At 41.9% G+C, this 23,729-nt stretch overlaps 1 protein-coding gene across 1 annotated transcript in view; it reads left to right on the top strand.

Moving 5' to 3' along the window:
* USP18 (ubiquitin specific peptidase 18) overlaps positions 1 to 23,729 on the top strand; it is a 77,372-nt gene that overhangs the window by 17,401 nt on the left and 36,242 nt on the right. Inside the window, exons 2-4 of the mRNA XM_070407513.1 lie at positions 1,573 to 1,834; positions 3,045 to 3,141; positions 15,949 to 16,094. Coding sequence (XP_070263614.1) covers positions 1,780 to 1,834; positions 3,045 to 3,141; positions 15,949 to 16,094 — 298 coding nt within the window. The 5' untranslated portion in view covers positions 1,573 to 1,779. The remainder of the gene's footprint in view (positions 1 to 1,572; positions 1,835 to 3,044; positions 3,142 to 15,948; positions 16,095 to 23,729) is intronic.

Below are 23,729 nucleotides of genomic sequence, written 5' to 3'. Positions count from 1 at the left end.
GATCGAGCCAGCTTTTCTAGCTGAGAGACTCAGGTGGGAACTCTGTACCACTAACACTCCCCTCCACCTGGGGAATGGTGTCTGTCCTGCAGGAGTCTGAAGGGTGCACTCACTCACAGAAGAGACAGCTCTTCCCCACATCCTATATAATAAAGAGGTAATGTGCAAATTGACTGTCATGCTCTCGCACAAGATGGCTGCCCCCATGTGGTCAAAAGATGGCCGCCACAAGATGGCCAGCAGGGGAGGGCAGTTGTAGGTGATCAGGCCAGCAGGGGAGGGCAGTTGGGGGCAATCGGGCCTGCAGGGGAGGGCAGTTAGGGGCGACCAGGCCTGCAGGGGAGGACAGTTGGGGGCAATCGGGCTGGCAGGGGAGGGCAGTTGGGGGCAATCGGGCCAGCAGGGGAGCAGTTAGGTGTCAATCAGGCTGGCAGGGGAGTGGTTAAGGGTGATCAGGCTGGCAGGCAGAAGCGGTTAGAGGCAATCAGACAGGCAGGCAGGCGAGCAGTTGGGAGCCAGCAATCCTGGATTGCGAGAGGGGATTGAGCCTAAACTGTCAGTAAGACATCCCCCGAGGGGTTCCAGGATGGAGAGGGTGCAGGCTGAGCTGAGGGACACTCTCCCCTACACCCATTGCATGAATTTTGTGCACCGGGCCTCTAGTTAGAATATGATGAATCAAATATGTAAATAGCTTTGTGTGCAAAGTGTCTGAGGGGAACCAGGACAGGCTTTCCAGTCTTACCCTAAAAACAAAAGGCCAAAGTGAGAGGCAATACGCATTTTTTCTTCTTGTTTGTGATCAAATAACAGCTGTTCAGGAAGCTCTGATTCAGGGGGCAACCCAATTAATATTCTGATTAGGACACAGAGGCAAGGGATATGCATGAGAAAGGGAAGGAAAGACAGTTTTATTGGTGCAGATAGGCTAATCTTCTGTCACTAATGCTAAACAATGTTTTAAATTTTGGTCTGGTAGCCATCAGGCCCTTAGTCATAATACTGCTTTCTTGTTATCTCTGCAAACAATTCTTTGAGATACACTGTTGCTTTAGTCCCAGTCCAAAGGTTATTTTGCACTGTTTGAACATCCCAAAGGTTTGAGGCATAAGACCTGCACAGCAGTTCTTCTGGCATGGCAGCTCCGACTTCATTTTAAAGCCGCTCTCATTATTTGTTTATACCAGGAAGTCAAGGGTATGGAGAGAAAGGGGAGTGATTGTGAGAAGCTTTTATGCAGTAGAATTGACAGACCTCAGTTTTTTTTGGGCTTGGGAAGGAGGGGCAAGGGGACATCAGTCTTCTGATCTCAATGCTTGGTGAATATTGTGCCATTTGCCAGAAGGGCGAACCTTGGTGGGGAGTGGTTGGTGGAAGAAAATGGGGCATTCCTCACATGTGGGACAAGGAGAGTGGGTGTGTAGCCTGGTTCTCATTTCTAGCCCTAGAGCTTTGTGAGCCAGTCTTTCCATACATCTCCCTCCAAGACTTGGCTCCTTGGAAGCAGAACTGATCACATAAATGTGCTTTTCCCTTTGCTTACCCTTAACTGTCTGTCGTGTATTTTCGCAGAAGTCCCACCAAGGCTGACTCATGAGAGCGCTTCCCAGAAGTGAGGTCATGCAGTGCTGAAGAACTGCCAGCCAAGGGCCTGGAGATTTTGGAGTGATCACTAATGGGCAAGGTGTTTGGGTTCCTAAAGAAATTTGCCAATCAGTCCTGGCTGAGTCTCAACATTTCTCAGCAGACCCTGTTGAGAAGAAGCAAGAGAACAGCAACATGAAGAAGAGGGAGCAGCTACCAAAACACTTGGATGCCTGGAACTGCCCTCAGGGTCATTACCTCCCTCCCATTTTTCAATTTTTGACTATTTAGAAACATTTTGTTTACTCACTATACTCTGAAGCAGTAGAACTTTGTGGTTAATGACTCCCGATCCCTTGTGCCACCATTTCTGCATTTTTAAATGGGAATAACCATAGTACTGAAAGCATACAGTTGTTGAGAGAATAAATGATATAATCTGTGGAAACTTCTTTAGATCACATAGTAGCAGTTACTTCCTGTCTTTACTGTTGTACCTGTGTGCAAGTATGTCTAGAGGCAAGTGCTTCTGCTGATTCAGGAGTGTATATCTGTGATTACCTGCTACCCTGGATTTTTACATTCTTATTGCCCTATCTCATGTACACCAAAGCTCTTTCCACAGGGATCCTGATATTAGTGGTACTTGCTCCCTTTTTTTTAAACCCACCCCCAAAGATTTGCTTTCACTGATTGAGAGAGAGAGAGATCAGTTGTCTCTCCTATGCACCCTGACTGGGGATGAAGCCCACAACATGGTATGTGCCTTCACTGGGAATTGAACCCACAACCTTTAGGTGAACAGGATAAAGCTCTAGCCAACCAGACCACCCTCTTAAATTATTCACCTTTATGGGGTCTGTGGAACCCAAGGCTGTGTTTAGAAAGGCTATGTTTGGTTGCAAGCGGGTTAGAGAAATGCCATCTTTTGGTTGTCTCATAAGTTCCTTTTGGCTTCCAGCCCCTGGAGGTGAATTTAGTTGAGTGGATTTCTCCCAAAGCTTTCTTCTGATTTCTCCAACCATGAGGTGGGAACTGGGTAGGGCCTTTCCACTGGAATCCAAAATTACTCTTATCCCTGAGCCCTGTAGATGCCCATTATGACTCAACTCTGGCAGGAACTCATAATTCTCCCAGGTACACTTTCTGTAATCTTTATCACTTTTCCTTTGCTCATACAACAATGGCTTGTACTACACATTTGACAATAAGTAATACAACTCTTGTGACATCTCTCTTTCCTAAAGGATGACTAAACTTTTATTACTATTTTACTTTTCAGAGTTCATGCTTTATCTCTTCTCCCCAATAATTTTGCAAGCTCCCTAGTGATTTCTTTGTGCCTCTGAGAGTACTTTGTAGGATTTCATGTCCTTAAGTAGATTCCAGAAAAAAGTATGACTTCTGTTAAATCCCTTAGCTAGTCCTTGTCCTCAGTATTTTTTCTCTTTTCCTTACAGGCCCAGTTGGTTTACACAACATTGGACAGACCTGTTGCCTTAACTCCCTGATCCAGGTATTGATTATGAACATGGGTTTCACTCAGATACTGAAGAGGTAAGACTGTTATTCAGGCTATAAACATGTGTAATCCTTTATGTTTTCAAATATTCAGTTATTCACAGTGACTTAAAGTTTTTTAGAATAATTTTTAAAATTTTTCAATTACAGTTGACATTCAATATTTTATTAAGGTATACAATATAGGGACTAGACATTTATATAACTTACCAAGTGATCAGCCTGATAAGTCTAGTACCCACCTGACACCATACATAGTTATTACAATACTAGAGGCCCGGTGCACAAAAATTTGTGCACTTGGGAGGGTCCCCCAGCCCGGCCTGTGCCCTCTCGCAGTCTGGGACCTCTCGGGGGATGTCCACCTGCTGGCTTAGGCCCACTGCCCGGGGAGATCGGGCCTAAGCTGGCAGTCAGACATCCCTCTGGAAGCCTGGGAGCCCTCAGGGGATGTCCACTTGCCAGTGGGGAGCAGGCCTAAGCTGCAGTTGGACATCCTTAGCGCTGCTGAGGAGGCGGGAGAGGCTCCCGCCACCAATGCTGTGCTGGCAGCTGGCAGCCTGGCTTGTGGCTGAGCAGAGCTCCCCCTGTGGAAGCGCACTGACCACCAGAGGGCAGCTCCTGCATTGAGCATCTGCCCTCTGGTGGTCAGTGTGTGTCATAGTGACCAGTCATTCCCAGTCGTTCTGCTGTTAGGGTCAATTTGCATATTACCCTTTTATTATATAGGATAATTGCCTGTACACCAGTGATGGCGAACCTTTTGAGCTCGGTGTGTCAGCATTTTGAAAAACCCTAACTTAACTCTGGTGCTGTGTCACATACAGAAATTTTTTGATATTTGCAACCATAATAAAACAAAGACTTATATTTTTGATATTTATTTTATATATTAAAATGCCATTTAACAAAGAAAAATCAACCAAAAAAATGAGTTTGCGTGTCACCTCTGACACGCGTGTCATAGGTTCGCCATCACTGCCTTATGCTGTACTTTACATCTCTGTGACTATTCTGTAACTACCTATGTGTACTTTTTAATTCCTTTACCTTTTCATCAATTCTCCCAACCCCACTCCCATCTGGAAACCTCAAAATGTTCTCTGTATTTATGAGTTTTCTGCTTTGTTTGTTTATTCTATGTTTTAGACTCCACATATAAGTGAAACCAGAAGATATTTATCTTTCTCTGTCTGACTTATTTCACTTAGTATAATACACATCCATGTTGTCACAAATAGTAAGATTTAATTCTTTTTTTTTTTTTGGCCAAGTACTATTCAATTATGTGTGTGTGTGTGTGTGTGTGTGTGTATGTGTGTGTGTATATATATATATATATCACTTATTTATCCCTCTTTTAAAAAATTAAATTTATGGGGGTGACATTGGTTAATATGATCATGCAGGTTTCAGGTGTGGGTTTCTATGTTGCAAGAACTGTTTATTGTACTGTGTGCCCACCACCCAAAGTCAGCTCATCTTCCATCACCTTATATTAGGTCCCTTTAACCCCTGTGCTCCCACCACTTTCCTTCTGGCTACCACCACACTACTGTTTGCGTCCATGAGTTTCAGTTTTATATCCCACATATGAATGAAATCATATGGTTCTTAGCTTTTTCTACCTGACTTATTTTATTTAGCATAACATTTGCAAGGTCCATCCATGTTGTCACTAATGGCAGTATTTCATCTTTTCTTATGGCTGAGTAGTATTCCTTGTGTATATGTACCACATTTTCTTTATCCTGTCCTCTGTCACAGGACACATTGGTTGTTTGCATGTCTTGCCCACTGTGAATAATGCTACAGTGAACATAGGGGTGCATATATCTTTGTTAATACATGTTTAGAGGGGTTTTTTGGGGGGTATATATGCGGGAGAGGGATTGCTGGGTCATATGATACTATATTCTTAATATTTTGAGGAATTGCCATACTGTTTTTTATAATGGCTGTACCAGTCTACATTCCCACCAGCAGTGAATGAGGGTTCCCTTTTCTCCACAACCTCTCCAACACTTGTTATTACTTGTCTTATTGATAATAGCCATTCTAACAAGTGTGAGGTGGTATCTCATTGTAATTTTGATTTGCCTTTCCCCAATTGCTAGTGAGGTTGAATATCTTTTCACACATGTTTTGGCTGTTTGTATGTCTTCTTGGGAGAGATGTCTGTTCAGGTCCTCTGCCCATTTTTTGATTGGGTTGTTTGGTGCTGAGTTTTATTGAGTTCTTTTTATATTTTGGATATTAAACATTTGTTGGAGCTATTGTTTGCAAATACCTTTTCCCATTTGGTTAGCTACCTCTTTGTTTTGTTGTCAGTTTCTTTTGCCGTGTAGAAGCTTTTTAGTTTGATATAGTCCCATTCATTTATTTTTGCTTTACTTCCCTTGCCTTTGGGGTTAAGTTCATAAAATGTTCTCTCTGACCAAAATCAGGTGATGGTTTTCTGGGATCTCCTTGTAAGTAACTGACAGCTTTTCTCTTTCTGCTTTAAGATTCTCTCTTTGTCTTTAACCTTTGGCATTTTAATTACAGTGCGACTTTATGTAGGCCTCTTTGAGTTCATCTTGTTTAGAACTCTAGGACTCTCAGTGCTTCCTGGGCTTGTATGTCTATTTTCTTTGCCAAGTTAGGGAAGTTTTCTGTCATTATTTATTTAAATAAGTTTTCAATTCCTTTCTCTCTCTCTTCTCCTGCTATCACTATGATGTGAATATTGGTACACTTGATGTTGTCCCAGAGGCTCCTTAAATTATCCTAATTTTTGTTTTGCTGTTCCAATTGTTTTCAAAATTGTTGTCTTCAAAATTGCTTCTTTGAACTTCTGCTTCTAATCTACTGTTGATTCCTTCTAATGTATTCTTCATTTCAGATATTGCATTCTTAACCTCTGTTTAAAGATGTTTTCTCTCTCCATTTATATATTTCCTGACTCCTGTTGAAGTTCTCAGTGAGATCATTGAACACCCATATAACCAGTGTTTTGAACTCTGCATTTGGAAGATTGCTTGTCTCCATTTTCTTTCTCTCTCTTTCTTTCTTTCTTTCTTTCTTTCTTTCTTTCTTTCTTTCTTTCTTTCTTTCTTTTTTTTTTGAGTTTTGTCCTTTTTTCATTTGAAACATGTTTCTTTGTTTTCTCATTTTGGCTGCTGTTAGATCTGATCAAATAATTGAATCGATCCCCACTCCTCTGGGAACTGACCTTTAGGCCACTTCACAATGGGCATTCCACTTGCTTAGACCACATTCCACTTGCTAAGACCATTATCTCTCCTCTCTGGAGTTTCCCAGAATACAAACCTCCACAGAGAATTCTCCACCCAGAAAAAGCTTGCCTAGAGTCCTTTAAAAACCTCTGACGCCCTGTCTTTGGGTTCTAGTGCCATTTTGGGGCTCAGCCCACCTGGTATCCAGATGACCTAATGAATTTATAATTCCTTACCACTTTGGCCTCATGTGTTCCTCCTTCGGTGACCCTAACATTTGGTGCTGAAACCCAAGGGGGTTCCACGGGGATGGGGAGCCATCGTCCTGGCTTCAGACACCATGAATTTGCTTCTCGGAAAGCAGTAGGCAGCGGCAGCTCGACCTGGGCTTTATCACCGAATCCTACTGAGGTGACATAATGGCTGGCCTCGATTAGGCCTTCCTCCCTTATGGACACCCCCTGCCCCCCCCCCCCCCCCCCCCCGCAAGCCTGCAAAGGAGAATGCTGGATCAAGAACCTCTCTTTCTCCATTGCTGATTATCCATTCCACACTGGCCAATCTTGTCTAGGTGAGTGACATTCCATAAATTCCCTCATCTTGAGTCTTCTGCCCACTCTCTCTCACTGACTTCTCAAAAGTCTCTGGTCTTGAAAGTCCTAGTGCTAGGCCAGAAGACTCCTTAGCCATTTGGCTTTGGGTCCTTCTGGATTGGAGATGCCCAGTCCAGGGGGTCGCCTCTCATTTCTCGTGGTAGTTTGTTTAGCAGTGGGGATGCCTGCCCTAAACAGTCACCTTTGGATTTGTGGTCTGTGACTCACCCGTCCTCTCTCATGGGCCACACAGAGGGCACACTCATGGGGAAGATCACACCCAAGCACTTCATTTTATTTTGTAACACTGTGTGGCCACAATATAAACTAGCCTCAATGGCCTGAAAATGGCACTTTCAATTTTAACACACTGAGCAAGTATATTTCTGTCACCGCAATGAAAAATGGTCAGAGATTCCCTATGTCCAGGCCTTTTGCATCCTCCGGTCCCGACCCTCTCTCTGTCAGTCCTTCTCTACCCATCAGATTCTTCTCCTTCACACAAAACATCATACCCCTAACACTTCTGATTCTGAATCTACTTTTGACCCAGCAAACCACCGACCTCCACCACCTTATGCACTCCCAAAATACAGACCCTCCTAACAACAACCACCTTCTCCCCAGGCCCCTCAGAGCCCAAATCCCGAGAACCTGAGTTCTAATACAGCCTTTTCCCACCTAATACTCACTCTCGAGCAACCCAAAGACTGCCTTCCTCAACAGCCACTTCTGTTCCCATGCCCATTCCACCCCTGAGGGAGGTAGCAGGAACTGAGGGCATAGTCCAAGTCCACGTCTCATCCTCTATGTCCAATCTCACACAGATTGAGAGGTGTCTCAGGTCTTTTTCCACTTACCTGACCACATTTACTAAGGAATTGAGTACCTGATCCAGTCCTATGACCTGACCTGGCACGACATTTAAGTCATCCTGTCCTCTTCTCTAAACCCAGAGGAGAAGGAGTACATTTGGATAGCTGATCAGGACCATGCCAATATCCTCCATAGACAGAATGTGGCAGCAAACCCTCTTGGTATTGATGCATTCCTCAGAACTGACCCGAGATGAGACTATCAGGTTACTTTTCCAGGGCACCAGCTCTGTAGCCATATAATCACCTGTCTCATTGCCAGACTCAAAAAAGGTTGCCCATAAAGTGGTCAACTATGACAAACAATGAAATCACTGAGGGCCCTGACGAAAACCCAGCTCTCTTCCTCTCCTGCCTCATGGAGGCCTTACAGAAATGTACCATCTTAAACCCACCTCCCCAGAGGGAACCCTTCCTCTGAATACCCATTTTATATCCCATTCAGCCCCCAAAATGTGCTGCAAACTTTTAAAAAAAATAGACATAGGTCCACAAACCCCTCAAAAAATCTTGTTAACTTGGCCTTTAAGGTCTTTAATAATAGAGACGAGAAGACCCAAATCCAAAACAAAGGTGAGATCAGGCCAAAGCTGAGGCCCAGAGGAGGCCTTTCAGCTCCTAGCCACCGCTTTTATGAACCCCAAACAAAGTGCCGGTCCTCCAACCAAGGGTAACTCAGGGGCTAAGCCTCCTCCAGGCCCATGCTACAAATGCAACAAGGAAGGACAATGGGGCAAGTCCTGCTCAAACCCAAGATCCCCTCCTGGGCCCTGCCCAAGGTATGGAAGGGAAGGCCACTGGAAATCAGACTGTAGTCTGGCCCCTCCAGGTTGAACCTTGGACAGTCCAGACAGGCCACCCTCTGGGTCCAGTTTGGAGCTCCCAGACATCCTGGGACTGGCCACCAAAGACTGAAGCTGCCCAGGCCCCAATAAGTCCCCACAGACTTACATCACCAAGACAGAGCCTTGGGTAATGATTGTGGTGGCAGGTAAGACAATCTCTTTTTAATTGACATGGGGATCACTTATTCTGCCCTCCCCAAATTCACTGGGACCCATGTCCTCCCCTCAACCTCTATTATGGAGGTTGATGGATTAATCTCTCAGCCATTAGCCATCTCTCCTTTATATTGCATCTTACTAGACACTCCTTTTATCCACTCTTTCCTCTTTCTACCTCAGTGCCCGACCAGGGCTACCTCACATCCCCTCATAAAACCCAGTTTTCCCAAACCACAGTCACCTGCCTCAGTTTCACTCTCACCCCACAGAGCTGAGCCAGTATCTTGGACCTTAAACACCTTATCTCCTCCATAACTGTCCCCTCCTCTAGATAAGAAATAGGCTCCTTTCTTGGCATCACTGAATACTTTATCCTCTGCGTTCCCAAATTTAGTCTTCTTGCAAAGCCCCTCTATGACACATTGAAGGGAGCCCTCACTGAGCTTTTAGATCACAACGCCAGCATTTTCATCCCTTTAATGCTCTGAAACAACTCTTACCTCACTGCCTTCTCAACCCCCTTCCCAATGAACACCTTTCTTTACTAAAAAACTGCAAACACTTACTTAACAGTCCTGCTACTATCAGAAGGTGAACTCATTATCATCCAAACCTTAACATGTTATCTCTAAGGAAAAATGTGGCAGTTTTAAATCCAAGTGGCTAGAGACCCGGGGACAGGCTGCTGAGCCTGCTTCCTCCTCCCCCCGCCCCCTCCCCTGTGTCTTTTCTCCAGCCTCATATGCCTATAGATAATTTTCCAAAGTCTTTGGTAACTTAAAAACTTTGGAGCATTGCATGATTAAATGATAAACATCTAAATATTTTAAAATAACATAAAATACTGAAACATTGATTGCTAGACAAGTTTTAATTTGCCTGCTCTTAGCTCTTATTATAGAAGGTCTCTTATACTTTGTTGAATGCATATTTTCTTGAAAGTAAGATTGTGTTTAAAGTGTGTTGATAAATGTCAATCTAGGTTGTTTGCTTTTTGGCTAAAGCTGGTTATTTGTGAATGGATAGAAGGTTTGTGTTGTTCAGTGAGTCAGGACCCAATCACCCCTGACGTCCGAAGGGATCTCTTCTCTCCTAGTAAGCTAAAGCAGTCCCGCCCAGGCTCTCTCCTATTGCTTAAGTCCTTATATCTAGACTTTATTTCCACTGTTCATTCACAGTCCTTGACACTATCATTGAAATCATCAACAGGTCTTCCTGCTTAGTATTTAGGAATCTCTTTCCCCTTTTCTAACCTTCTTAAAAGTCATACACTGCAAAGGACACCGAGTCAGGAATGATCCCACAATACAGGGAAATAAAGCAGACCAGGAAGCCAAGGCAGTGGCTCAGAGGAAGCTTCCATCTCCTCAACTCTTAACTATACCTCATATAACACCCTAATATACTCCAGAGGAACTTCTGTCCCTATTAGCTTTTGGGGCTCCTCAGGAAGATCCATGGTTAAAATTTCAGGGAAAATATATCCTTCCCCAAGGACAGGCCGATGATATCTTAAGAGCTATTAAAAATTCCCTACATATAGGATACATTAACAACTCCTAAAACACCTAGTTGCATGTCCTAGACTAGCCTTCCTACTGTAAGATATCACCAAAACCTGTTCTACTTGTTACTCAGTATCTCTCCAAGGACAGGTTAGACTTCCTTCTTTCTCCACTCATAGGCAAGAGGCCAAATCCCTGGACAAGACTGGCAAATGACTTCACTCACATGCCCCCTATAAAAAGAACCAAATACCTCTTAACCCTAATAGATACCTTCTCAGGCTTGGTAGAAGCCGTTCCCCACTATGTCTGACCCACCTCATTACAATCATATAATGGACCTGCTTTCATATCTCAAATGACTCAACAGGTCTCCTCCACTCTGAACATCCAGTGGAACTTACACCCCCTCCTATCATTCCCAACCTTCAGACAAGGTAGAAAAGGAAAATTCCTTAATTAAGTCTAACCTAATAAATTAACTCTTGAAACTAAAGTACCTTAAACTAAAGTACCTCCTACCTCTAGCCCTTATGCACATCAGGGCAACCCTCCCGTGCACACTCCTTTCTTAGTTCATTTGAATTTATGTATAAAAGACCCTTATTATTAGGAAACCTCCCTCCCACAGAGGCCCCTCTAGGAGACTATGTCCCCATTTTAAATCTCATCCAACAATTACTGAGAGAACATGCTCATCAGGTCCTCCCTTAACCTTTTGTGGGAGACACCCCCCCTACTCCTCACATCCAGGGGACTGGGTACTCCTAAAGGAAATCTATTCATCAAATAATTTATAGGTTAAATGGCAAGGCCCTTATAATTACCCCAAGAGCAGCTAAACTATCGGGGCATATCCATGGTTCCACCTTTCCAGATTAAAACCCATCTCAGGAACACCTCATCACATGAGCTGGAGTTCCCTTAGTATTACAGCCACCTGATCGGGCCAACCAGACTCCACCTTCTCTGCATCCCAGAAGAAGAGGATGAATGAGTGAGCGAGCACCCCTGCACATGCTCCCTATATATTAACCCTACCAATCCTGACTTCTCTGAAAGTCCACTTCTCTCCCAATACAAATACTCCAGGTCCTAGCTACTGCCCGCTCTCCCTTTGCATCAGGATTCTCACCTTCCTATGGGACTCCCTTCTATAAGGGGACTTTGATTACCCATGGGAAGAGACTTACTTCTTTCTAGACCCCAAACTTATCCTTCCCCACCTTGGGACAATCCCTGATCCTTGAAGTGGGGATTAGCTCTCCTTCTCATCCTATTCTAGCCCTTGTCTCCTACATCCATAAGGAATTTTCTCACCTCCACTCATTCAAACACTTAACCTTACCCATTCCCTTCTAAACCAGACCAATCCAACCTTTGCCAGGGATTGCTGGATCTGCCTTTCCCACTGCTCTTCAGCATATACCACCATCCCTATACCAATCACAAGATGGCATCAGGTAAAAATCACTCTAGCTTATAAAAAGGAAAAGGGAACTACATTTCTCAAAAAGGCAGACACCCTTCTGACATCCTATAGCCCAACAAATCAAGCTTCCCTTCTTTTCTGTATTTATATTCAATCTCTTGCTAAGGTAGCTCCTTCCTCCATCTTAGTCACAGGTCCTATTACTCTACACAACCCACTAATTGCCCAAACCCCTTTATGCTTTACAAGGTCACAAGGCAATATAATAATATATTGGCTTAATAATAAGCCATCTCCCATCATCAGCTTGCAACACCACAGTTAATGTAGAAGTACCAAATGGTCTCTGGTCCCAATGGGTTGACTACCAGGTCTTCCCAGAAGCCAATGGTTATTTCCTACATCCAGTCAGCTTTACTTCTTATCTACCCATTCAGGCCTGAGGCTCCAACTGCTTCTTTCCTTCCCTTTCTCTTTTCCCTTGGATAACAGCCCATTCTGTCGTTTCCTTCCACGTTCACTGCAATAAAATCTCAACCACTCATCTGTCACTCCTTATTGGTAGGGCCATGGTGACTACCCTTTCAGCGTGGAGTGCGAAACTAGGAAAAAAAACCTCATACCCTTTAGTCCACCTCTTCTCTCTATACCTTTGAGCTTGTCTCCATGATCAGGGATTCTTTTTCTTTTGTGGGGAGAACACATACATCTGTCTCCCCACCAACTGGACAGGAACCTGTACTCTCATCTATCTCTAACCCAATGTAGATGTAAGCCCTAATAATCAGTCTTTACCTATCTCAATAACCCACCATATCCAACACAAGAGGGCAGTTCAGATAATACCTCTCCTAATAACCTTTGGCATCACAGAAAATGTTGGAACTGGCATAGAGGGCCTAACCACTGCTTTATCCTATTTTGAAATCCTGTCTCAGGACCTACAAGAAAGCTCTAGATGCCTAGCAAAACTAGGAAAACAAGAACCTCACCCCCAGGGTAACTTATCCTCCCCTTTAATATCACTAGTCAGGCAACTTAGACCCCTGATCTTTTCCTCCCTAAAGATAACATCTAGGCCTCAGTTGCATTTCAGCCCAAGGCTCAGAAAAACAGCAAAACCAGACAAGTAATGCTGTGGCAACTTCAGGACCAGCTTTTACTCCCAAGTCACTCAACAGGACCATTTTTGAGCCTTCACCAACCAGTTTCTTGGGGAAATAATGCTGCTGACCCCTTGTTTAGCCCACTACTATCAAAGCTCATTCCCCTGTGATCTTGACATCCCACCTCAGCAGGAAGTAGATATAGAAGATATGACCTTTGTCCCTATTCCATAAACAAAAAAGCTAGAATGTTAGGTATGATCAAATGACTGAATTTATACCCCCTCCCCTGGGAACTGACTTTTAGGCCACTTCACAATGGACACTTGCTTGGACCACATTCCACTTGCTAAGACCATTATCTCTTCTCTCTGGAGTTTCCCAGAATCTGGTCCTGCACAGAGAATTCTCTGCTCAGAAAAAGCCTACCTAGAGTCCTTTAAAAAACCTCTGACTCCCTGTTTTTGGGTGCTGGCACCATTTTAAGGCTCAGCCCATCTGGTAGTCAGATGCCTTAATAAATTTATAATCTCTTACCACATTGGCCTCATGCATTCTTCCTTCAGTGACCCCAACAGCTGCCTCTCTGTGTATGTTTCTATGCATTAGGTACAACTTCTATGTCTTCTGGTCTTGGCAAAATGGACTTACGTAATGGGTATTTTTTTGTGGGCCAGTAGTACAGTCTCCCTCATTACCTGAATTGGTGCTACAGGTATGTGGTTGGTGTGGGTTGTTTCTTCCTGTTGTTGAGCCTTGATTGCTATTGGCACTACAGTGAGAGGGATTGACCCTCATGCTGATTGGTTGTGAGGGCTGGCCATGACTACTGTGGACAAGTTGTTGTGCAGAATCTGATCAGATGAAGCAGGATCCACTTTAGCTGGGCTTTGGTGCCTGCTGGATTCACCCTTTTGGGCGTGTCATTTGTAGAGGTGGTTGGGTAATGCTCTGGTGTGGAGTGAATCTGGTCACAAGGTGTGTTTGTTCTGGGGCCTCTTGGGAAGTTAGGCAAAGGTCAGCCGCTCCCTGGGCCCTGCCTGTGGCCACCTAGTATAAGCTACAATGTGATCTGCAGGTGGTTGACGCTTGTGCTGGGCTTGGAGGTTCCTGGGAGAGGCTAAGTTATGAACTGAGGCTTGCTTCTGCTAATGCTGGATTGGGGCTGCTTAGCAAGAGGATGGGCCATGCCAAAGGCCACACGCTGCTTGTTTGGGGTTTATGAACCTTTGAGACTCTTTAGGGAAGTCCTCAGCATGAGCCTAGATAGCTATTTGTTTTAAAAAGCCACTGGAATAGGCTTGGATGGGGATGCAAGTTCAGTGTGTCAGGGTCTCAGGGAATCACCAGAGCAGGGCAAACAGTGTTAGCTAGGTTGATGGAGACTCAGATCTGGTGCTTACCTGCACCTGCAAGGGGAGGAATCAGCAAACAAACAGTGGCTTCTGCCAGCACTTCTTGCTGGGAAAAGCTGCCCCCTTCATCCCTCACCCCAAAGCCAGATAATTCTGTTCTCTGTATGTCCCTGGTGCCGTTTGAGCTGCTGCCCCAGCAATAGAGCTCAGAGCCAGTGAGTCCATCAGCAGATAAATTTGTGAACTCCTGGGACTCCAGCAGCTCTCTGTCTCAGTCAGCCACAACCTCCATTAGTTTTCACACTTAGAGGTTATGAGGACTCCTCTTCCTAGCACTGGACCCTGGGCTTAGTGACCCTGTGTGGGACTGGGACCCTTTGCTCTTCAGGGGACATGTGCAGCCAAGGTAACTCTCCTGAATTTTAACCACCACATGTGTAATTGGGAACAGCCTATTCTGCGACTCTGCTCCTCCTAACAATCTCGATATGACTTTTTCTGTATATCATTAGTTATAGGATTCTGTTCAGCTAGACTTCAGGCAGTTATCAGTGATGGCTGTTCTGTAGTTTAGTTGTAATTTTGATGTGGTCACAGGAGGAGATGAGCATAGCATTTACCTATGCCACCATCTTGACTGGAAGCCCACAGTGACTTGGACTTTTAAAAATATTCTTTCAAATGTTACTGGAGAAGAGTCTTGTTCTGCACATTTTGGACTACACATTCTAATTATCTGAGAAGTTTAAAATAGAAATGCCTGGTACTACCCCGAAACATTTGGTTTCATTTGGCCTATGGTGGGACACAGTCACTGGTACTTTTTAAAAAATATATTTTTATTGATTTCAGAGAGGAAGGGAAAGGGAGATAGAAACATTAATGATGAGAGAGAATCATTGATCAGCTGCCTCCTGCACGCCCCCTACTGGGGATCGAGCCCACAACCTGGGCATGTGCCCTGACTGGGAATCAAACCACAAACTCTTGGTTCATAGGTCAACACTCAACCACTAAACCATGCCGGCTGGGCCACTGGTACTTTTTAAAAGATGCTTCGGGTGATTTAAACATGCAGTCATGATTGACAGCCGCTGATTTGATTAAAAAGAAATTGAGAGTAGACCAGTGTCAAAGGAGGAATAAATCAGTAGGCACACGCAAAAGTCTCTTCTCTTGATTTTTTCAAACAAAGCAAACACGCATATGTATTATTACACATTCTTTTCTGCCCCGTGTTTTCTGTTTTTTCCCCCCTTCATTGGCACGGACAATTTTGAGATACCTATAATTAAGTAAATCATTTCTAAAATGCACTGACATACCTTCACGTTGCTCTTTCTTCCCAGGATCTAGATGAGTATTTGCTTTTTCACTTTGGGGTGCTTCAGGATGGATATTGTGCTGCATGCCCTCTTTACTGTAGACCCAGACAAGACCTACTGCGTCTGCCTTTTATTTTAGTGTGATTGTCAGGCAGAGTAGAGAGAGAGGTGGTGGGGCAGCAGTTGTTGTGCTGATACCCTCTCAGGAGGTTAAAAATCATGGTGTTTTTTAATCTTGTCTGTACATTTAAATTATATGGGAAACTGAAAAATTTGATAACTGAGTCCCACCTCCAGAAATTCTGATTTAGTTATTCTACAGAGTGGCCTGGACTTGGAGATTTTTGGAGGTTTCTTCAAGTGATTCTAGTATGCACCTAACATTGAGACCTGTTGTAACAAGAGGTTCATGGCTGTTCTAATTTGGCAGGGTAACAGTACCAAGGAGAGTGGAAGAGCAGAGGAGAAATGTCCCCTTCCAGTTGCTCTTACTGCTGGAGAAGATGCAGGACAGTCGACAGAAAGCAGTGCGACCCATGGAACTCGTCTACTGTCTCCAGAAGTACAATGTACCATGTAAGACAGTGCTCCCAGCACTTGCTCCTGATCTAGTGCTCTAAAGGGTGTGGGAGATTGAGAAAGACATAGGAAGAAGAAGGAGGGGAAGAAAAGAAGAGGGAGGAGAGAGAAAGGGAGGAGAGGGAGAAAGAGAGGGAGAAGGAAGGAGAAAAAGAGAGAGGAGAGGGAGGATAGGAGAGGGGGGAAGGAAGAAAGAGGAGAGGGGAGAGGGCCTAATAAGGAAGTTAGGTAGACTGTGGACCCCTTGTGTTGGAGGCATTTATGAAGATCTGAAATATTTTGAAGAGCCCCATTTATATATGCATAAATAATACCAAATACAGATTTGGTATTATTATTATTTTTTTAATTTTTTTAAAAACAGAATATGATTATATTTAATGCACAAGTTTGATACAACCCAAGAGTAAAATAGTAACAAAAAAACATGGTATATCATTTGCAATGCATGAGAAATGGTTAACATCTTTAGTTATAAACAAGCTCTTAGAATCCAGTGACACTATAATAATGCAAGGAAGCTGGAAAAATTGAAATGAAAAAGTACAAGTGATGATTAAGCAGTGAGCATATATGATTTTGCTGAGCAGTGATGGAGAATAACTTCTCTGCAGTGTCAGTGAGCATAATAAAGACAATGACACCTAATAGTCTACAGCTTTGAACAGTGTTGTGCAGTTTGAAGTCTCAAGCAGGGGGAGGCAGAATAAAGAGAAGGACCTAGAATGAGGGGAAAGCTAACTTTTGAGTCTATATATAAATTGAGTATTTTTAGCCAGAGTAATTCCAATTCATTGGAATTTTTTCAACAAGTTAGTTGAATAAATTCAAAACAGATTTGGTATTATTTATGCATATATTGCTTTCACACTTACTCTTTTTCTGCCTCTCAGTAGAATAAGTAAGCCTAAGAGTTTCCTCAAAGCTGATTCAGCTGCAGGTAAGGAATCCCAGGGAAACATAATAAAGGATTAATAAGGAGAAACCATTTTCTACAAAAGACAACTCATAAAATAGTTTTGTTTTAAAAACCAGCTTTATTGAGATATACATCACATACTGTAAAACTCACTCTTTTAAAAATATGTAATTCAGAAATTTTAGTATACTCACAGAGTAGTGCAGTCATAATCACAATATACTTTTAGAACATTTTATCACCCCAAAAGTGACCCCATACCTCTTAGCAGTCATTCACAATTCTGTTTTGTTTTCTTCTAGGTTTTATACTTTTAGCTCTTACATTTAGATTTTGTTTCATTTTGAGTTAATTTTTGTGAATGTTGTGAGGTAAGGGTCCCAACTTCATTCTTTTGCACGTGAGCATTTAATTATTCTAGCACCATTGTAGAAAAGAGTATTCTTTACCCATTTAATTCTTTTCTTTTTAAAAAATCTTTATTGTTGAGAGTATTACATATGTCCCCTTTCCCCCTCGTTGACCTCTCCCAGTCCGAATCCCCCAGATCTTCACCACCCTATTTTCTGTGTTCATGAGTTATGCATATTTGCAACAAGTTTATTGGTTGATCTCTTCCCACCCATCCACCCTCTCCTGCAATCCCTCTGAAGTTTGACAGTCTGTTCGATGCTTCTGTGTCTCTGGACATGTCACTTTATGTTGTTCATTAGATTCCACATATGAGTGAGATCATGTGATACTTATCTTTCTCTGACTGGCTTATTTCACTTAGCATTAATGCTGTTGCAAATGGTAAGAGTTGTTTGTGTTTTTTTGTTTTTTGTTTTTTTGCATAGCTGCATAGTATTCCATTGTGTAAATGCACCACAGTTTTTTTAATTCATTCAACATGGGATGTTTCCAGATCCTAGCTATTGTAAATTGTGCTGCTATAAATATAGGGGTACACATATTCTTGTAGATTGGAGTTTCAGATTTCTTTTTCCCCCCATTATTGATTAAGATATTACAAATGTGTCCTTATTCCCCCAATGTCCTCTCACCACCCCCCAATCCTGCCCTCACCCTCACCCCCTGTTGTCCACATCCATCACTTATATGCATGCATACAAGTCCTTTGGTTGATCTCTCCCCTTCACCCCCACCCTCCTCCACCTTCCCTCTGAGGTTTGAGCATCTGATCCAGTGATTCCCAAAGTGGGCGCTACCGCCCCCCGGTGGGCGCTGCAGCGATCCAGGGGGGCGGTGATGGCCACAGGTGCATTTGGGGGCGATGAGTAACTGCTATTAAAATTTAAAAAAAATTAATTTCCAGGGGCTGAGTAATATTTTTTCTGGAAAGGGGGTGGTAGGCCAAATAAGTTTGGGAACCACTGATCGATGCTTCTCTGTCTCTACATCTGTTTTTTGTTCATCAGTTTATGTTGTTCATTATAATCCACAAATGAGTGAGAGCATGTGATATTTATCTTTCTCTGACTGACTTATTTCACTTAGCATACTGCTCTCCAGCTCCATCCATGCTGTTGCAAATGGTAGAAGTTCCTTCCTTTTTACAGCAGCATAGTATTCCATTGTGTAGATGTGCCAAAATTTTTTAATCCATTCATCTGCTGATGGGCACTTAGGCTGATTCCAAATCTTAGCTATTGTAAATTGTGCTGCTATGAACATAGGGATGCATATATCCTTTCTGATTGGTGTTTCTGGTTTCTTGGGATATATTCCTAGAAGTGGGATCACTGGGTCAAATGGGAGTTCCATTTTTAGTTTTTTGAGGAAACTCCATACTGTTCTCCACAGTGACTGCACCAGTTTGCATTCCCACCAGCAGAGAACGAGGGTTCCTTTTTCTCCGCATCCTCGCCAGCATTTGTCATTTGTAGCTTTGTTGATGATAGCCATTCTGACAGGTGTGAGATGGTACCTCATTGTCAGTTTGATTTACATCTCTCAGATGATTAGTGACTTTGAGCATGTTTTCATATGTCTCTCAGCCTTATGTATGTCCTCTTTCAAAAAGTGTCTATTTAGGTCCGTTGCCCATTTTTTGATTGGGTTGTTTATCTTCCTTTTGTTAAGTTGTATGAGTTCCCTGTAAATGTTGGAGATTAAATCTTTCTCAGAGATATCATTGGCAAATATGTTCTCCCATGCAGTGGGCTTTCTTGTTGTTTTGTTGATGGTTTCTTTTGCTGTGCAGAAGCTTTTTATTTTGATATAGTCCCATTTGTTTATTTTCCCTTTAGTTTCCATTGCCCTAGGAGCTGTGTCAGTGAAGAAATTCCTTCGGCATATATGTGAGATTTTGACTCCTCTGCATTCCTCCAATATTTTTATGGTTTCCCGTCTTATGTTTAAGTCCTTTATCCATTTTGAGTTTATTTTTGTGTATGGTGTAAGCTGGTGGTCTAGTTTCATTTTTTTGCATGTGTCTGACCAAATTTGCCAGCACCATTTATTAAAGAGACTGTCTTGACTCCATTGCATGTTCTTGCCTCCTTTGCCAAATATTAATTGAGCATAGTGGTTTAGGCCAATTTCTGGGTTCTCTTATTCTATTCCATTGGTCTATATGTCTGTTCTTGTGCCAGTATCAGGCAGTTTTGAGAACAGTGGCTTTGTAATACAGCTTGATATCTGGTATTGAGATCCCTCCTACTTTGTTCTTCTTTCACAGGATTGCAGCAGCTATTCGCTTTTTGTTGTTGTTTTTTATTCCAGATGAATTTTTGGAGAGTTCTTTCTAGGTCTGTGAAATATGCTGTTGGCATTTTAATGGGGAGTGCATTTATAGATTGCTTTGGGTAGTATGTACATTTTGATGATGTTGATTCTTTAAATCCAAGAACACGGTATGTTTTTCCATCTGTTTATGTCTTCCTCTATCTCTTTTTTCAATGTCCTGTAGTTTTCTGGGTAGAGGTCTTTTACCTCTTTAGTTAAGTTTATTCCTAGGTATCTTAATTTTTTGGTGCAATGGTAAATGGGATTGTTTTTTTAATTTCTCTTTCTGTAAGTTCACTATTGGCGTATAAAAATGCCATAGATTTCTTGGCGTTAATTTTGTATCCTGCCACATTGCCAAATTCATTCATTAAGTCTAATAATTTTTTGATGGAGTCTTTAGGGTTTTCTAAGTACAGTATCATGTCATCTGCGAATAATGACAATTTTACTTCTTCTTTTCCAATTTGGATGCCTTTTATTTCTTCTTCTTGCCTGATCGCTTTGGCTAGCACTTCCAGTACTATGTCGAACAGGAGTGGTGAAAGTGGGCATCCCTGTCTTGTTCCTGTTCTTAAGGGAAATGGTTTTACTTTTTGCCCATTGAGTATGATGTTATGTTGAGGTATGATCCCTCTATTCCCACTTTGCTGAGAGTTTTTATCAAGAAAGGGTGTTGGACTTTGTCACATGACTTTTCTGCATCAATCGATATGATTATGTGACTTTTGTCTCTCAACTTGTTTATGTGATGTATCACGTTTATTGATTTGCGGATATTGTACCAGCCTTGCATCCCTGGGATAAATCCTACTTGGTCATGTTGTATGATCTTTCTGATGTACTGCTGGATCCGATTTGCTAGGATTTTGTTGAGGATTTTGGCATCTGTGTTCATGAGGGATATTGGCCTATAATTCTCTTTCATTGTGTTGTCTTTATCTGGTTTTGGTATTAGGGTGATGCTGGCTTCATAGAATGAGCTTGGAAGTGTGCCTTCCTCTTGAATTTTTGGAATAGTCTGAGGAGGATAGGTTTTAGTTCTTCCTTGAATGTTTGGTAAAACTCCCCTATGAAGCCTTCTGGCACCGGGCTTATGTTTGCTGGAAGCTTTTTGATTACTGCTTCAATTTGTTCCATAGTTATTGGCCTATTGAGATTTTTAGATTCTTCCTGATTGAGTTTTGGAAGGTTGTATTTTTCTTGGAATATGTCCATTTCCTCCATGTTGTCTAATTTGTTGGAGTAAGTTGTTCATAGTATTTTTTAACAATCCTTTGTATTTCTGTGGGGTCTGTTATTATTTCTCCCCTTTCATTTCTGATTTTGTTTATTTGGGTCCTCTCTCTTTGTTTCTTGGTGAGCCTGGCTAGAGGTTCATCAATCGTTTATCCTTTCAAAGAACCAGCTCTTTGTTTTGTTGATCTTTTGTATTTTTTTTTTTTTGGTCTCTATGTCATTTATCTTTGTTCTGATCTTTATTATTTCCTTCCTTCTGCTTATACTGGGCTTTTATTGTTGCTCTCTTTCTAACTCTTTTGAGTTATAGGGTCGTAATTTATTATCATTGTTTCTTGTTTTTTTGCAGTAGGCTTGTAGAGCTATGAACTTTCCTCTCAAGACTACTTTTGCTCTGTCCCATAGGTTTTGGATTGTTGTGTTTTGATTGTCGTTTGTTGCCATGATGTTTTTTATTTCTTCTTTGATCTCTCTGGTAACCCAGTCATTGTTTTATAGCATGCTATTTAGTCTCCATGTGTTTGATTTTTTTGGATTGTTTTTATTGTAGTTGATTTCCAGTTTTATGCTATTGGGATCTGAGAATATGCTTGATATGACTTCTATCTTCTTGAATTTGAAGAGACTTTGCCTGTGACCCCATATATGGTCTATCTGTGAAAATGACCCATGTGCACTTTAGAAGAATGTATATTCTGTGGCTTTGGGTGAAATGTTCTGAAGAGGTCAATTAATTCCATCTGATCTAGTGAGTCATTGAGGATTGATGTTTCTTTGCTGATATTTTGTTTAGAGGATTTGTCCAATGGTGATAGTCAGATATCAAAGTCCCCTACTATAATTGTATTGCTGTCAATCTCTCCCTTGATCTCCTCCAGAAGTTTTTTTATGTATTTGGGTGCTCCTATTTTGGGTGCGTATATGTTTACCAGAGTTATTTCTTCTTGTTGGATTGCTCCATTTAGTATTATGTAGTGGCCTTCCTTATCTCTTTTTATGTCCTTCACTTTGAGATTTAATTTGTCAGATATAAGTATTGCTACCCCAGCTTTTTTTTTTCATTTCCATTCACCTGAAAAACCTTTTTCCATCCCTTCACCATCAGTCTGTGTGCGTCTTTTTTTCTGAGGTGTGTTTCCTGTAGACAGCAGATATATGGGTCATGTTTTCTTATCCACTCAGTTACCCTATGTCTTTTGTTTGGGGCACTTAATCCATTTACATTTAAAGTTATTATTGATAGATACTTGTTTGTCACCATTTTAATTCTTTACCCCGTGTTCCTTTGTCGTTTCCTATTTTTTCTTTTTACAGCAGATCCTTTAGCATTTCTTGCATTGCTGGTTTGGTGGTAATAAACTCCCGTAGTCCTTTTGTTTCTGTGAAGCTCCTGATTTCACCCTCAACTTTGATTGATAGCCTTGCTGGGTACAGTGTTCTTGGATTCAGACCCTTTCTTTGCATGACTTTGTATATTTCATTCCATTCCCTATTTGCCTGATGTGTTTCTGTTGAGAAATCAGTCACTAGTCTGATGGGGGATCCTTTGTAGGTAACTTTCTGTTTCTTTCTGGCCGCTTTTAAGATTCTTGCTTTGTCGTTGGTGTTTGCCAATTTAATTATAAGTGCCTTGGCGTCGGTCTTTTGGGGTTCATCTTGTTTGGTATTCTGTGAGCTTCTTGGATTTGTGTGAGTTTTTTCTTCCCTATATCAGGGAAGTTTTCTGCCATTATTTCTTCAAACAGGTTTTCTATTCCTTGCTCAGTTTCATCTCCTTCTGGCACCCCTATTATGCGGATGTTTTTTTGTTTCATGTTGTCCCAAAGTTCTCTTAGGCTCTCCTCCTGCTTTTAAATTTTTTTTCTAGAAGCTGCTCTGCTTGGGTATTTTTTCCTACCTTGTCTTCTAGCTCACTGATGTGGTCCTCTGCTTCTTCTAGTCTACTGTTGATGCTTTCCATTGAGTTCTTTATAGCTGTGATGTCATTTTTCATTTCTTCTTAGTTCTTCTTCATTTCCTCTTGGTTCTTACACATATTGTTGAATTTGTCTTCCATTCTTTTCATCAACCTTATGACCATTTCTCTGAATTCTTTCTCTGACAGGTTTCTTGCCTCCATTTTGTTTACTTCTTTTTCTGGTGATGCCTGTTTTTCTTTCATATGTGGGCTGTTTCTTTGTCTCCCCATGATCTCTCTTCTCCGGGTGTCTGGTTATGTAGTTCTTTCCCTGCTGCATTGATTTAAAGGCATAAAATACAGCACAACAAGGCACAATGCACAAGGCACTGAATACAAATGTGTTCACGATACTAATAACCCCAAATAAAGGTGACCACCAAAGAAAGGAGAATTAGGGGATAAGAAAGAAAGAACAAAAGAAACAGAAAAAAGAGAAAAAGATAAAAAATGATTGCAAAAATGAAATTGGGAAAAGGAAAAAAAATAAGAGAGAAAAGAAAGAGAATGAAATAGAAGAGGGGAAGAAACTATTTATATGGGGAAAAAACTCTAATAGAACAGCCACTAATCCCAACAAATGCCAGCAACAGATACCTAGAGATAAATGCAAACTACAAACAACAACTAATATCAAGCGAGGTGAGGGAAAACAGAAGCAAAAAATAACTGAAAACACAACAAAAAAAAAATAAAAAGAAAAAGCAAAACGATGTCACAAACAAGCATAAAACCCCCAATATAATCAACAATCAAGCAAACAACAACAAAACGACAGAAAAAAATT

This window comes from Myotis yumanensis, unplaced genomic scaffold (genome assembly GCF_028538775.1).
Source record: "Myotis yumanensis isolate MYYU_CA2020_CCGP unplaced genomic scaffold, mMyoYum1.0.hap1 SCAF_3, whole genome shotgun sequence".
NCBI classification, from domain to species: domain Eukaryota; kingdom Metazoa; phylum Chordata; class Mammalia; order Chiroptera; family Vespertilionidae; genus Myotis; species Myotis yumanensis.
The sequence above is the reverse complement of the archived record's forward strand: the minus strand, read 5'-3'. Positions and strand labels throughout refer to the sequence as shown.